This window comes from Equus caballus, chromosome 22 (assembly GCF_041296265.1).
Source record: "Equus caballus isolate H_3958 breed thoroughbred chromosome 22, TB-T2T, whole genome shotgun sequence".
Lineage (NCBI taxonomy): Eukaryota > Metazoa > Chordata > Mammalia > Perissodactyla > Equidae > Equus > Equus caballus.
Window position 1 is genome coordinate 21,667,491 of NC_091705.1, and position 15,670 is coordinate 21,683,160.

The 15,670-nt window shown below is 45.5% G+C and overlaps 1 protein-coding gene across 6 annotated transcripts in view; it reads left to right on the top strand.

Moving 5' to 3' along the window:
• The first annotated feature begins 9,559 nt into the window (after positions 1-9,559).
• The window catches only part of LOC100067361 (signal-regulatory protein beta-1), a 46,159-nt gene continuing 40,048 nt past the window's right edge, over positions 9,560-15,670 (top strand). For all 6 annotated transcript variants that reach the window (XM_005604532.4, XM_023626242.2, XM_070247733.1 and 3 more), the window contains exon 1: positions 9,560-9,698. In XM_005604532.4, the coding sequence (XP_005604589.3) occupies positions 9,626-9,698 (73 nt within the window). In that variant the 5' untranslated portion in view covers positions 9,560-9,625. The remainder of the gene's footprint in view (positions 9,699-15,670) is intronic.

A 15,670-nucleotide genomic window follows, 5' to 3' on the forward strand; every position in this document is an offset into this window, starting at 1 on the left:
TCCAGGTCCACTTCACCAACGTTTGCTGGACCACATCCCATCCACTCTGTTGTTCCAGAAGCCATCCCGTGTCTGTTCAGCCTGGAGGAGGCCCAACACCTCAGAGGGAGCTCTGTGGCTCGCAGCTCGCAGTGGAACCCAGCCCCTCCCACTCTGGCTCGAGGGGCGTCAGATAGTCAGCACCCAAGCCAAAGGCAGCAGACGCCTCCCCGGCTGGAGAGCTCAGGCCTGCAGGTTTGGGGTTTGGAAGGAGGCCTAGGCCATAGCAACCACTTCTCTCACTGTGGCTCAAACCACTGCTCCAGGCCTGGGGGTGGGTGGGTGGCCAGAAAGCATGTGGCCTGCCCCAGGCTGTCAGGAGACCAGGCAGTGGCTTCCGGGCTCATGTAGAGCCTCATCCTAGGGTTGGTACCTAGCATGCACCAGAGACTCTGTGAGACTTCTGCTGTGACTGCCACACCTGGGCAGGCCCTGGGCGCCCTCCTGCCCGCCCTTCTCCTGGGACTTGCAGGTGAGTCTGAGTCTTGACCACAGAGACACTCAGAGCAGGCAGGAGACCCTCAGGGATTACCGATCCAGCCACCTTGTGTGCAGGCAGGAGACCGAGGCCCAGAGCCCAGAGGACCTGGCCGAGCTGTGTACCTGCCTGCCAGGGGGCTGTTCTGCATCTTTTCTCCAGTGTGGACCTTGTGAGAGATGGAGATGATGGGAGCTTGGGGTCAGGATGAGAACAATGTGACACCATGGCAAGGGGCCAGGGGTTGAAAGAGGAGCCCTCCTCCCACCCAGCCTCCCTGACATCAGCTCTGGTCTGGGTGGCCACCAGATCTAGGTCAGAAATGGTGTGAGGTTGGGAAAGATGGAGGGAGAGAGGAACTCCCTGAGTGATGACCTGAAGTCAGGTAGACCCGCTTAACATCCCTTCTTATCCACTGACAGGTCACTGTGTGACCTTGTGCAAGTCACTAAGCCTCTCTGAGTCTCTGTTTCTTCTTCTGGAAAGTGGGGACAATAATACCAGCCTTCCATGGCTGGGATGCAGATGAAAATGTGCATACACACCTGAAAGCATTTTATAAACCACAGGGTGCTCCGTGCAGGTGGGGTGATGATTATCAGAGGACAGGAGAGCATGAGGCAGAAGGTACCAGGACTGTGTGCTAAGAGGACATGCCCCCATGGCCTCCAGAGCTGCCCTCCATCACCCGTCACCCTGTTGTCAATGCTGGTTTATTTCCCCCACACACACTCATACACACACGTGTGACCAGATGCTCCTCGAGGGCAGGGGTCCCGTGTGACACATCTCTATCTCTCCAGCACCCAGCTCCCATACTGGCTCAGAGCAGGTGCCCAGGAGACACAGTGAAGACTTGGAGACATGCCTGCTGTCAGACCTCTGCAGGCTGCCCTGACGGGGAGGGAAGAGTCTAGTCCTGCAGTCGTCCTGCGACGACTCCAGGAGACAGACCCTAGGTGAGCAGCAGAAGTACCTTGTCACGGTCCCACCTTTGTGAGGATGGAGGAAGCTGCCTCAGGTGGAGAGAGCTTCCTGTTGCTGGAGGTGAGCAAGCAGAGGATGGATGCCCAATGAGACGTTGATGGGAAGGACCTGATTTGGAGGACCAACTATCTGGGCCTGCGGTCATTCTTGACTTATGTCCAAAATGGAAATCTTGATTCCTCGCCACACCTCTCCCACCCCAACTGGGTCCAGTTTTCCCCATCTCAAATACTGGAACCACTGTTCACCCAGATGCTCAAGGGGAAAACCTAAGAATTGTTTATCCCTTATTCATTCTGTCCCCATCCCACACCCTGTCCATCACCAAGGCCTGTTGGCTGTATCTTCCAAATGTATCTCGGGTCCCTCCATTTCTCACCACCTGAGTCCAGGCACCATCGCCTCACACCTGGAGGTCTGTGCCACCCTCATTTCCACTCTTTACATGGCAACCCCAGTTATCTTCTAAACCATGTCAATGAGACCCCCTTGCCTCTCTGTTTAAAACCTCCAGTGGCTTCTCAGCACACTCAGAGCAGAGTCAAGAGTGTCACCCTGCCCCACAAGGCTCTTCCCAATCTGGACCTCTGCCCACGATGCTGGCGTCCTACAGACCTCTCAGGTTCACAAGTCCACCGCCTCTTCCTGCTCAAGGTATTCTCACCTGCTGCTCCCACTTTCTAGAATGTTCTTCCCCTGCCTCTTCCCATGGCTGGCTCCTGTCCATTCCTCGGCTTCAGCTCAAAATGTCACTTCCTCCAGGAATCCTTTCCCTGCCTTTCTAGAATAAGTCCTCCTGGCATTTTCTATCTCTGCACTCTGGGTTTCCCTGAAGTCTTTGAGATCCAGTTGTAATGATATATTTGCTCATTTTCTCATTATCATCTCTTAATATGCTCCCCAAGGCTGGAGCCATGCATGGTGCACAGTAAGTGCACAGGGCCTGACCCGCCACGGGTGCCTCTTACAGGCTGTCGGTGTTGGATGCCTCCCACTCTGTGCAGTCACAAGTGCCCTCTTTCGTAGATGGGCAGCCCTTCCTCTCTCTGATGATCACGGCTCAGAGGACAACCCCTGGAAATTTGGTGCATTTCAGCTGCACCACTGGCCCCTTCAGCTCCTGGGATTTCAATGTCACCTGGATGAAGGACAGAGATGAGCATCCAGACTCAACTCAGCACCTGGTGACTGACAACAAAATCAATTACTCCGTCACTTCCCCAGTAGGGTGTGGGGGACACTAGCCCGACACGATGTCTCACCTGCGAAGTCACCCACAGGGGACTGGCAGAGCCCCTCCCAAGTGCTCCAAGGTGAGTGGGCAGTAGGTTGGGGTGGGGGGCATCGTCTCCCCAGCAGCATTGGCTTTCAGCGACTTTCCCCCGAAGCCTCTCTCACAAATGGGAAACCGGAATTCCTCATTGCCATGGCTGATCCCATGGTACAGCCGTGGAAGGCACGGGTTCCAGAGGCCGACCACCCAGGTTTAATCCTGGCCGTACCACTGGAAAACTTGCGTGATCTCAGGGAAGTTACTTAGTCTCTTTGTGCCTCAATTTCCTCTTAGAATGGGAATAAAATTAAGACCTACCTCGTGGGTTTCATGTGAGGATGAAATGAGTTATTCCTTATAAAGCACCTAGACTGCTGCCCGGCACACAGTGAGTTGTTTATGAATGTTTGATCTTATTCTTATTATTATATGGCCCCAGCCTTTCATTCCAAGCATCTTTATGCTATAATATCATTGTTATTAGTTTTTAATTTTAAATATTTATCAGTTATTCAACATACAATGAATCTCTGCTATGTGCCAGGCACTGTTCTAGGTGCCGGGGATACAGCATTGACTAGAATTGATGCCCTGTCCTCATGGGCATCATATTTTAGTAATTCTTAAAATTATATTTCATGATATGAAATATTTCAAACATACAGAAAATAAAACACCAGACACCCATGCACCTGTACCCATATTAATGAATGTCAACATTTAGCTCTATTTGCCTTGTTTTGAGGATACAAGAAAAAGTTGTTTCTTTTTTCGAAAAAAGGTAACTGATGAGAGAGTGAGCGATCGTGTGCTGGTTGCTGGGAGAGGGGAATTTAGGGGGCAGGTGGGCAGGGGTAATTTCAGCAGACGGTCCTTTCTGTCGCTCTGTCTAGTTCTTCCCACCCTGAAGATCACCAGGCCCGCTGGGACACATGTCCAGGTGCATCAGAGAGTGAATCTCACGGGCCACATGAGCCACTCCTGTCCCCCCTCCCTGCACCTCACCTGGATGGAGAACAGGCACAAGGTCCAGACCGTGGAGTGTCCCCAGGTCACGAGAAACCCAGGTGAGACCTGCTCTCTGGAGCACATATGCCAGGCAGAGGCCATGCTGGAGGGGAGCGAGTTTGCCTTCTGGGTGGTCCAGGATGAGTAGCCCCCAGTCCAGGCCAACATCACCCTGCTCAGGCACCATGCTGGGGAAAGGTGGGTGTGGTCCCTCACCCAGACCCCCAAGGCAGCACAGCTGGGAGGGTCAGGGTGAAAACCCTGCCTTCTGCCTGGAATGCAGACAGCAGTAAGTCAGGGACACAGGGCAGCACTGGATGAAGGTGAAGGAAGCGGGGACGCCCTAGGCTGGTGATAAAACTCTCAGGCATTCACCCCTAAGTTCCATTCCTTCCTCCCTCCCCCACACCCGCTCCCGGAAGAGGGATTGGGACTTTCCTTCCTCAATTCCACGCACTCTGCAGGTTGAAAGATCTCTGCCTTAATGCTTGACTGCAGGAAATGGCAGGGATTAAGGACTGCTGAGCTGCAAAGTTCCATCTAGAAAGGCTGTTAATCAAGACTGGTTCAGCTGGAAGTTTCTGGAAGTAAATTTTAAAGAGAGACCCGAATTCTTGACTCAGCTGGGAAACAGGGGTGCAGGTGCGGGGATCTCATTTTCTCTGCTACTCAGTGTGCCTTCTCTCTCCTCATCCTCCCATTCTGTCTCCTCCTTCCCTTCCCGGCTTCCTAATCCTCTTTCTGCTCCTCCTTCCATCTCACTCTTTGCGTGATGGCTGTCTCCACTAGGGGGAGCTGCCCACTAGCAGTTGAGACCCCGAGAAGCACTGCTTTTCTTGGTCCGGCTGGATCAGCTTCTGAGCTTGAATGACTGGCTGGGAGGAGAGTGGGAGAAGGGATCATGAGGATTGGCCAGGCCCGGGTGAGCCAGGAGTAAGCAGACTGTGGACTGACAGCTCTCCAGAACTGTGTGAAGTGGGAAAGGACAGCCCCAGAAAGGAATGGGAGCTTCTGCGCCTGCCTGTGTGTTTTATAGCCCGTGCCACGACCAGAAAGGGTGGGCGGGATGCTGGGCTGGCGAAACAACACATCTTCACAACAGGGCTGTGACCCTGCATTGTGTCTCTCCCTGACGGAACTGGCCTTCACCCTCCTGCTGTAAGAATTCTCAGGGGACGATCCCACTCACCATTCAGTTTCTCCGTGCCCTTTTATTGTTGTCCAGTAGAAATAAGAAAAATGTTCACCCAGTGGGATATGCAGCTCTGGGGGAAAACCTCCAAATTGGTTCTTTCTGATGGGAAGAAAGCTACATTATTTCTGTAGTGACAGTGTCTCAGTCTTCACCCTCCTCAGATTTGGTGGCTATGACCTGCCACATGCAGAGGTTCTCTCCACAGAGTATGCATCTCACCTGGATGAAGAATGGCCATATGTTCCAGGGAGCTGAGCAGCTCATGTCCAAGCAGAGTGGTGATGGACCTGCATGCTGGAAAGCTTGCAGTTGGTGGATGGGTCGGTGCAGGGGTCTGAGCGGGTGCTCATCTGTAAGGTGCAGCATGAGGCACAGACTCCCATCCGGGCCAATCTCCCTGTGCCGTCCTACATCACATACGAGCCCATAAGGAGCCCAGGTAAGCTCACCTCTACTTCCATGAGAAGCTGGTTCACTTCTGTCTCCTGAGTGGAGTGAGGTATTTAAACTCACAGAGCCCCATTTGACGTCTCCTTCTGCCCATTGGTATTTAGATCCAGAGATGCCTGTCCTTATTTTTGTGGCTTCCCTCCAGGCCTCAAGGTGCTGCTGGCGGTGAGTTTCATAGTCACCTACATCCACAGGTGGTGGATCCTGTGACAGGTGAGTTGGGGCAAGCTTTGTTCCTTAGTGAGGGAGGTCAGGGCCACCATCATGGGCCGACAAGAGGAGTAACAAGCAAGCCCACAGAGTCACATGGTACCTACAAGGGTGCTCCAGCCTCAAGGAAAGGTTGTGAACACTCATTTTCTCCAGATGTCTCGTGGAATTCTCAGAGCCTTCCAACTCTCACACATTGGGCAGTTCCCTGAAGTTTGAAGGTTTTCAAATGAAGTTCCTTGGGACTCTGAAGGTGGGGTCCAAGGTGTGGAGGTGAGATGAAGGTCAAAGCTTTGAGAACCAAACTTCAGTTTCCCCCCATAAACTGTTCTGTATTTCAGGTTTCATATGATATATCTTTGGAATGAATAAGGAAGTATGACGAAAATCAACCACTAGAACCTGTCTGAGGGACTTGGAGGCGCTGACTGGTGGCAAGATGAATGTGGATATGAGAGAGTTCAGGACTCAGAAAGAGGTGTTGGAGTGTAATGAGTAGGGTCTTCATTTCTGATCTGCGCCATGAACCCAGGCCAAGCAGAGTGCTTGCCACATAGTAGGTGTTCAATAAATATTTGTGGAATTAATGCATGCAGGAGTGAATGAATGAATGCCTGTTCTCCCTAGAGCTCCTGCATGCCCTGTGACACATTGCCTCCTGCCCTCTCCAAGGGGCTCTAGTGGGAGAAGAAGCTGCAGGGACCTGTAGGTCCCCAAGACCCCTGCCCTTCACTCTGCCATCCCCACCTCCACCACGGATGTGCTCCCTTCCACACGCCTCCTGGTGTTGCTTCTCTCTGATGTTTGCAGCTGAGTCAAGGATGGACCTTGGTCATGAGGCTTGGGGATGTCTGGACCCTGATGTGCTGAGCTTCCGACTGGCCCTGCCTCCACCCAACAGAGAATCAAGCAGATCAAGAAAATCCGTTTCCATTGCCCCTGATCAGGAACAACCTTTAAATTCCAGAACAGTTGTTACTTTTATCCAGAGCTTTGAAGTATGATTTCCTTTTAACATGTATGTGTTTTGAAATCACGAAGTTGAGGAAGCATTTTTCTATTCCAAAGTATTTAAAGAATAATATAAAAAATATCCACGGACCTGCCATCCTATCTTCGTAAAATATTAACGTTTTGCCATTATGTTCTTCTGTTCCTTTGAAAAATACTGTCCTGAATTTAGTGTTTATCCTTCTTAAGCGTGATTTTATACTTTTATAACATATGTATAAATCCTCAAGCAATATTTAATATCACTTTGCATGTTTTAAATTTTGTGTAATTGCATATACTGTATACAGCATCCTGGAACTTATTTTAATTTTATGCTTAATAGTTTGTGGGATTTATTCAGGTCATTATATGTAGCTCCATGTTGTTGATTTTCCCCTGCTCTGTAGATTTCTAGTGTAAGAATATGCCATGATTTATCTACTCTTCTCATGATGGATATTGAAGCTTTACCCAATGTTTTGGTGGGACAACTTTGCAATGAACATTCTTATCCTTGTTTCCTTGGGCACACATGGGACAGTAGCTCTTGTTCCTCTAGTGTGGACCCCAAAGCAGCACTGTTGGCATCATCTGGGAACTTTTGTTATGGTAAAAAAGGTTTTAATTTTTGATTGAGTTTTGTTCTTTCCATTTATACCTTCGATCTAGTTATATTTTTCAGCTGTGTGTGTGTGTGTCTGTGTGTGTATTACAAGTGGTAAGGTCTTATTTCTTTCCTCCACAATGATAAATTTTGACTCACTGACCTGCCCTGCCACCTTTGCCATGTATCAAGTTTCCATAAATTGGTGGTTCTTTTTATGTGGTCTTTGTTCCATTGAGCTTCTTGTCTATCTCTCTGTCAAAACTACACTCTCTTAATTATCATAGATTTGTGACAAGTTTTGACACCTCTTTTGGGAAAATCTTCCCATCTTTTCTTGTTCAAAATTGTTGTGGCTCTTCTTGGCCCAAATGCGTTTTTGAATCACTTTGTCAAGTTTCACAAAAACCTTTAGAATTATTACTTGATTGCATTGAATTTATATATAATTCAGGCAAACTGACATCTTTCCAGTGTTGAGGTTTCCCATTCATGGACATGATCTATCTCTATTTATTTAGGTTTTCTTTTATCATGTTTAACTCATGAGTTTGCAGTTTTTTCCCCCTCATAATTGTCTTATGCATGCCTAGTTAGAGCTATCTTTAATGTTTTCTATTTATGGAATCTTCAAAAATTATGATTACTGTTTTCAGTAGTTTTTGACTATTGTGTAGGATTGTAATTGAGGTTTGAACATCAGTCTTATATCCAACAAGCTTATAAAACTCTCTTACTAATGCTAATGGTATGGACATTCTTTTTATGTATAACTCTGATAACATTAGTGTAATTATCTAAAATTAGTTTCTCCCTTTATCAAAGTTACACATGCGCACAGTTTAAGAGTCAAATATTCTACAAGTTATACAGATGTAAACTGGAATCTCCCTAACCTCTTATTTGCACCTCCCAGAGGCAACCATTTTCAACTCTTTCAACTGAGTATTTTAGATTTTACTGCCATATTGCATGCAGCATGCTCATATTGCTACTTCTTGATTTCTGACTCTTAGGCGTTATTTATTGACTTCCCATTATGAAAGGTGATCATATAATGTTCTGTTACCCCTGACTTCATGCCACATGCACACTTCTATGCCCCATCACCCTAATATAACTATAGTATCATTTGGGATAACTTACTAGTCAGTGTCTATATGATTATGACTGTGAGATTATTCATGCTGAATCTTGTAACATCCCCAGCTTTTGCAAGTGTTGGTCCTCTCATGTGTGTGTTTGTGTAACCACCACCATCTCAGGATCAAAACAATTCCATAACCACAAAGGTCCTCCTTGTGCTGGCTCCTTAGAATGACACCCATCCCACTGTACCACATCTCTGGCAAATGCCACCTGTTCTCTATCTCTATAATTTCAAGATGTTCTACAAGTGGAATCATACAGCATGTGACATTTTGAGATAAACTTTGTTAACTCAACATAATGCCTTCAAGAAACTTACATGTTGTTACACATATAAGTAATTTATTCCTTTTTATTCTTGAGTTGTATTTCTTTGTAATGGATGCAACACAGTTCGTTTAACTACTCACTTACTATTGAACACTTTGGTTTTTTCCAGTTTTCCTACTGTAAAGAAAGTTACTTTAAACCTTCATGCATGGTTAGGTGCTTGGACATGAGTTTTCATTTCTTTGAGATAAATGCCTGAAAGATTAATTGCTGGGTCATATAAGCCACTTGCTCTCCTGAGAGAATTCAGGAAGGGACTCCCTTTGTTGGATGCAGGCACATGCAAGTTCTGAGGTCCACATCGCACAGTGCATTTGGGCTAAGTTTCACCAGTTTCATCAATAAAGGGTTGGAACAGGGAGTCATTTCAGGAACAGACCTGGTTTCATCCCAAAGTAGAGCAGGCCCTGGCAAACCCTCTTCCTTCCTCCAGCTGAGTGGCTCTCGGTTGAGGCTGGTGCAGAGTGAGACGACAACCAGCCACATCCTAGGATCCTGGGCATGGGAGTTTGGGACACTGCCCACAACGACAGATCATTCTTGACGTGGGGTTCCCAAATAGGGAATCACCATGAAGAGCTAAGATGGGGTGAGGGGTCCAGTGGAGAGAGCAGAGGCCTCAGATAGAGAAGAAGCCCTGTATCTGCTAGGCCTGTCCAAGTCTCCCTGAGAGTGTGAGCCGAGTGAGTCCTCACTTGTAGTTGCCTTCTCTGCTGATTCCTATTTCACATTCTAGAAGTGGGAACTGTCTGAGGTCTAGAAGCTGGTTGCTGTCACAGCCATGTCACCCCGTCATAGGTGCTTCCTCTTATGTCACGGGAAGTGGGCCTTCCCTCACCTCCACAGAGCGCGGAAGTCAGGGTTCTCCCCAGCACACACTTGGACAGAGCAGCTCCTCAGGCCTCCAGGATGCCCGGCCCTGCCTCCTGGCCCCACCGCCCTCCTCTTTGCCTGCTGCTGACTCTGCTGCTGGGACTCACAGGTGAGCATTCCTTGGGGTAGAATCCCCTCCCTCTGCCCCTGGGCTTTTAGGGCCTCCAAGTAAACATGGATACACCACCCAGAGCTACCACGGGAGGCCCAGGACTGGGCATAGTCTGAGAGCAGGAAATCAGGGATCTGAGCCTTTTCTCTGTGGATCCATCACCTGCAGCTGGTTACCAGAGGCATCGAAACAGGTGATGCTTCAAGCAGCAACAAGGAGAACTTTGTGCAAGTTAACTTGTCTAATGCACAACCTTGTGTGATAGCTGTGACCCTATCACTGATTTGCAGGTGGGGAAACTGAGGCAGAGAGAGTAACTTGCCCAGTATCACTTGCATAAGGCAGTGGAGTAGCCCAGATTCAAGTCCAAGCCGACCAGCTCCAGAGTTCATTCCTTTAACCCCGTTATGCTGCTCGGCTTCTCAGAGGAGGCTAATTGCAGAACAACCAGAAAGTACAGCGAAGCAGAGAGAAGAATAGTCGTCAGCATCACGGAGCTGGGAGGTCCAGTTCTGCCATGTGCTTGCAGACCTGTTTTACTGATGTTTTGGGTGGTTCCAGTGTGCCAATTTTATTACTGATTTCTTAATATGTATTATAATTTCAGTTAATCCACAAAACAACCTTGTATATTAGTGCAAGGCCACACTTTTATGTTTATTTGTGAATGCATGTGTTTATGTGTGTGTGTGTGTATGAGTGGGTTGAGGAAGTGTACGCATACACATATGGGATTTTTGAAAAGTCTTTCCTTATTATTTTCTTAAATCATTTTCAGTCTGCATGAAATGCACATTGAACAGATGTTTAATCTTCTTTGTCTCTCAGCCAACATCTCTCCTACTTCTCTAAATTTCCCTTTATTCTCCCAAAAGTCTGAAGAGAAGCAAACTTCTCTCTTTTGTGTGTTACTATCTTGGAGTCCCTCTTCCATGCTGGATAGAGGTGAGGGGGTTAAAAGAGGACAAAACATACAGAGACTCCAGGCTATCTGATCTGTGTCTATAATTATATCCATATCCATATCCATGTCTATATCATCTAATGTCAGCTGCAGACTCCATCCCTCAGGAATCTAATGAGTAATCACTTCAATTTCCTGAACTCTCCCCTTGTCCAGACGCTGTTGGAAACGCCTATGGCTGTTACCTCATGTGATCATTATACCCAAGGTAGATTCTCTTGTCACCTCTATCTTGCAGATGAGAAAACGGGAGCACAGAGAGGTTCAGGGTCAATGGTGGAGCCATGATTTGAACTGAGGCAGCTGATTCTAGAGCTCACAGATTTAACCATTACCCCACCTCCATCCCATGAGCTTTCTGCAGCTGCTGCCACTGGCTGTGGGGAAGGGTGGGGTGTGGGGGAAGTGAGTTGTGGTTTTCTTCTCCTGGCTCTTCTGCTTCCTGCATGTGCGCAATTTCCTTCTGTCTTTCACCAAGTCATCTACATGGAGACTCAGAACCTGACATAATTTCCATAGACATCACCCACTTAAAATCCTCTTCAGGGTCTCAGGGAGGAGTCACATGGGGCAATTCACACATCATATGAACCTATATTGCATACCTACCATGTGCCAGCGGCTGACATAGGAACTTGGGGTGCACTGGCAAATAACAGAGGCAGAGTAGTTGCTCTCCTGGAGCTCATATCCTAGTGGAGAGATGACAGTAACAATAGACATAGCAAATAAATAAATAACATAATGCATCAGAAAGTGATGTGTTAAGGAAAAAATTAAAGCATAGCTGGATAACAGAATTGGAAGACTCTGTAGGGTAGGATGTATTTTAAACAGGTTGGTCTGGGTGGGCATCACTGAGAAGGGAAATCTGAGCAAAGAGAAAAAGAAGGTGCAGAAGTGAGCTACGTGGTGATCTGGGGGAAGAGCCTTCCTGACAGGGAACAGCATGTGCAAAGGCCCTGAGAGTAAGATCTTCCTGTTGTGTTCAGGAGTTAGGCTTTTTCTCTGAGTGACATGTCTGACATTGCAAGGTTTTGAAGAGAGAAGTGACATGATCTGACATAAGTTTTCAATTATTCTAGCATTTGGTTGAGAATAGACTAAACGGGACATAAATAGAAACAACTAGAGCATTTAAGAGGTCACTGCCTTCATGCAAACAAGAACAACTCGTTTGCACCAGGACAGTAGCTAGTAGAGATGGGGAAAGAGGTCAGATTCTGCATGCTCGCTGGAGTGGAGCCAACAGGCTTTCCTGATGCATAGGATTGGGGGTGGAAGAGAAAGAGTCCAAGGCGTTGGGCCCTGAGCATCTGGAAGAATAAAGGTGCATCAGCTGGGACACAGAGGGCTGTGGGGAAATTCAGGAGTTCAGTTTGGGACACGTTAACTGTAGATGTTTCTTTCCATCCAAGGAGCATGTCCTGTGTGAGGCTGACATACAAGTCCAGAGTTCAGGGGAAAGGCCTGGACCAGAGATGGAAATATGAGAATTATAGACACACAGCTGGCAGATGGGTCTCGACCCTCTGGTCCCTCTTCTCTCCTCCATCCTCTATTTCCTCCATTTCTCCTCCAAGATTCACTCATCTTTCTCCCCATTTTTGTCTGAGCTTCCAATCTTCTTCTCTAGACTTAAAAACCCAAACCACCTGATGTTCTGGGCACACCAAAGGACCTGCCCTGCCGTAGCGCGTGCCCTCCTGAGGAGGGGGGTTTAGTCACAAACAGTGCTAAGTGGGTGGGTTTCACCAGTTCACACCCTGCAAAGCTGAACACATTTTCTCCTGAGGAGTCGCTAAGAAATAGAAAAGAACACAGGATTCATTTGTGGCGCCACAACAGCCGGCTCCCCTGATTTATACTCCTGCCGCCAAACTCCATGCCTATGTTTTAGGACACCTCAAATGAGAAGGAATGTTTTTGTGTTTCTCTCTGTGTCCAGAAACCAGCTAGTCACTGAGGCGGTGACGTGGACCTGGAGAGTCTTGCACCTGCACTTCAGTGATTGGCCCAAAGGTGACTCATGACCCTCCAACTCATCACTCACTCTCCAAACACAGTCAACCACCCACAACTCCTTTCAAAACACGTTTGAAGTCTGCTGTTTCCTTGCTCGCTTCCATGGTTCTACCTCCTCATTCCACTGCAGGTTTCTCAAATCTATCAGCCTGTGGAACTGCACATTCTATCTTTTTCCTTGAGCCCTTTAGTCCAGTTCCAAAATTCTACATGGGGCTATCACCTTTGTTAGTACATATTTTTGATTGTGGTAAAATACGCATAATGTAAAACTTACCATTCTAACCATTTTAAAGATACAATTCAATGGCGTTACGTACATTCATAATGTTGTAAAACCATCACCACCATACATTTCCAGAACATTTTCAACATCCTAAGCAGAAACTCTGTTCCCATCAAACGTAAGTCCCCATTTTCCCTTCCCTCCAGCCCCTGGGAACCTGTGTTCTACTTTCTGTATCTACGCATTTCCCTTTTCTAGGGTCTTCCTACAAGTGGAATCATGTATTTGTCCTTCTGTATCTGGTTAACTTCATGTAGGATGATATTTTCAAGGTTCATCTGTGTTATAGGTCACAGCAGAATGTCATTACTTTTTGTGTTGAGTAACATTCCATTGAGAATACACATACACCACAGTTTCTTTATCCGTTCATCTCTTGATGGAAGTTTGGGTTGTTTCTGCTACCTTTTGGCTATTGTGAATAATACGGCTATTTATATTGATGTATAATTATCCGTTTGGATCCCAGCTATTGATATTTTGGGGTATATACCTAAGAGTAGAATTGTTGGATCACGCGGTAAATTCAATGTTTAACTTTTTAAGAAACAACCGCTGTTTTCCACAGTGGCTGCACCATTTTATATTCCTGCCAGCAATGCACACAGGTTTCAATTTCTCCACATCTTTGCCAAGATGTTTCTGTTTATTCTGTTTGTGACAATAGCCATCCTAAGGGATGTATAGGAATATCACATAGTGGTTTTAATTTGCTTTTTCTAGTGAGTAGTGGTGTTGAGCATCTTCTCATGTGCTCACTGACCACTTGTATATCTTCTTCGGAGAAACGTTTATTCAAGTTCTTTGTCAATTTTTTAATTAGGTTGTTTGTTATTTTGTGTTTAAACGTAGGAGCTCTTTATGTATTCTGGATATTAATCCCTTATGAGATATATGTTTTGCAAATATTTTCTCCCACTCTGTGAGTTTTCTTTTCACTTTTTGATAGTGTCCTCTGATGCACAAAAGTTTTAATTTTGATAAAGTCCAATTTTTTCTTTTGTTGTCTAATGCTTTTACTGTCATATCCAAAAAAGCACTGTGAAATCCAATGTCATGAAGAGTTTCACTTATTGTTTTTTCTCAGAATTTTATACTTTCAGTTTACATTTAGGTCTTTGATCTATTTTGAGCTCATTTTTGCATATTGTGTAAGGTATCGGTTCAACTTCATTCTTTCGTGTGTGGATATCCAGTTTTCCCAGCGTTATATGTTGAAAAGACTGCCTTTTCCCCATTGAATGGTCTTGGCACCCTTGTTGTAAACCACGTGGCTGTATATGTCAGTGTTTATTTTCAGGCTCTCTATTCTATTCCATTGGTCTCTATACCTGTTCTAATGCCAGTAGCGTACTCCTTCATTGTGGTAGCTTTGGAGTAAGTTTTTAAATGAAGAAGTGTGAGTCCTCCAACTGTGTCCTTGTTTTTCAAGATTGTGTAATAATATGGGGGCCCTTGAGAGTTCATATGAATTTTGGAACAGGCTTTTCTATTTCTGCAAAAAATGCCATTGGGATTTTGACAGGGATTGTATTGAATCTCTAGATCGCTTTAGGTAGTATTGACATCTGAACAACATTAAGTCTTCCTATCCATAAACATGGGATTTATTCCTGGAATACAAAGACTGTGATTAAAATCCCACTTCATCATGGTATAAAATTCTTTTCATATGCTGTTGAATTTGGTTTGCTAATATTTTGTTGAGGATTCTTGCATCAATATTCATAAGAGATATTGGCCTGTGTTTTCTCATGGTGCATTTCTTGGGCTTTGGTATCAGGATAATGCTGGCCTGCAAATGAGTCTCAGAATGACTCTGAGTAGTTGGGAGTTCTTCCTTTTCTTTAATTTTTTGGAAGAGTTTGAAGACAATTAGTGTCAGTTCTTTAAATATTTAGTGGAATTCGCCAGTGAAGCTTAGGGGTCCTAGATTTTTCTTTCTTGGGAGATTCTTGCATATTGATTCAATCTTCTTACAAGTTATGGGTCTATTCAGATTTTCTGTTTCTTCATGCTACAGTCTTGGTAAATTGCGTGTTCATGTTATCTAGGATATCCAATTTATTGCTGTACAGTTGTTCATAGTACTCCTTTATAATTTCTTTTATCTCTGTAAAATTTTAAGTAGTGTCTTTTAATTTCTGCTTTTAGTTATTCAAGTCTTCTCTCTGTTTTTTCTTAGTCAGTCTAGCTAAAGTTTTGCCAATTGTGTTGATCTCTTTGAAGAAGCTCTCTTGCTTTTCTTGATTTTCTCATTGGTTTTCCTATTCACATTTTGTTTATCTCTACACTAATTTTTATTATTTCCTTCCTTCTGCTAGCTTTGAGTTTTGGTTTTATTTAGCTTTTCTCTTTATAATTTCTGAAGTTGTATAGTTAAGTTATCGATTTATGATCTTTCCTCTTCTTAAATTTATGCATTTACAGCTATAAATTTCCCTCTAGCACTGCTTTCACTGCATCTCATGAGTTTTGGTATGTTGCATTTTTGTTTTCATTTGTCTCAAGGTATTCTGTAATTTCCCTTGTGATTTCTTCTTTGATCTATCTATTTTTTAAGACTGTGTTTGGTTTCTATGTATTTGTGAATATTCCATTTCTCCTTATGTTATTGATTTGTAGTTTTATTTTTCAATCTGTTTCACCGGTACACTGATTCAATAGTTCTTCTTCCAGATTCTAATAAGTTTC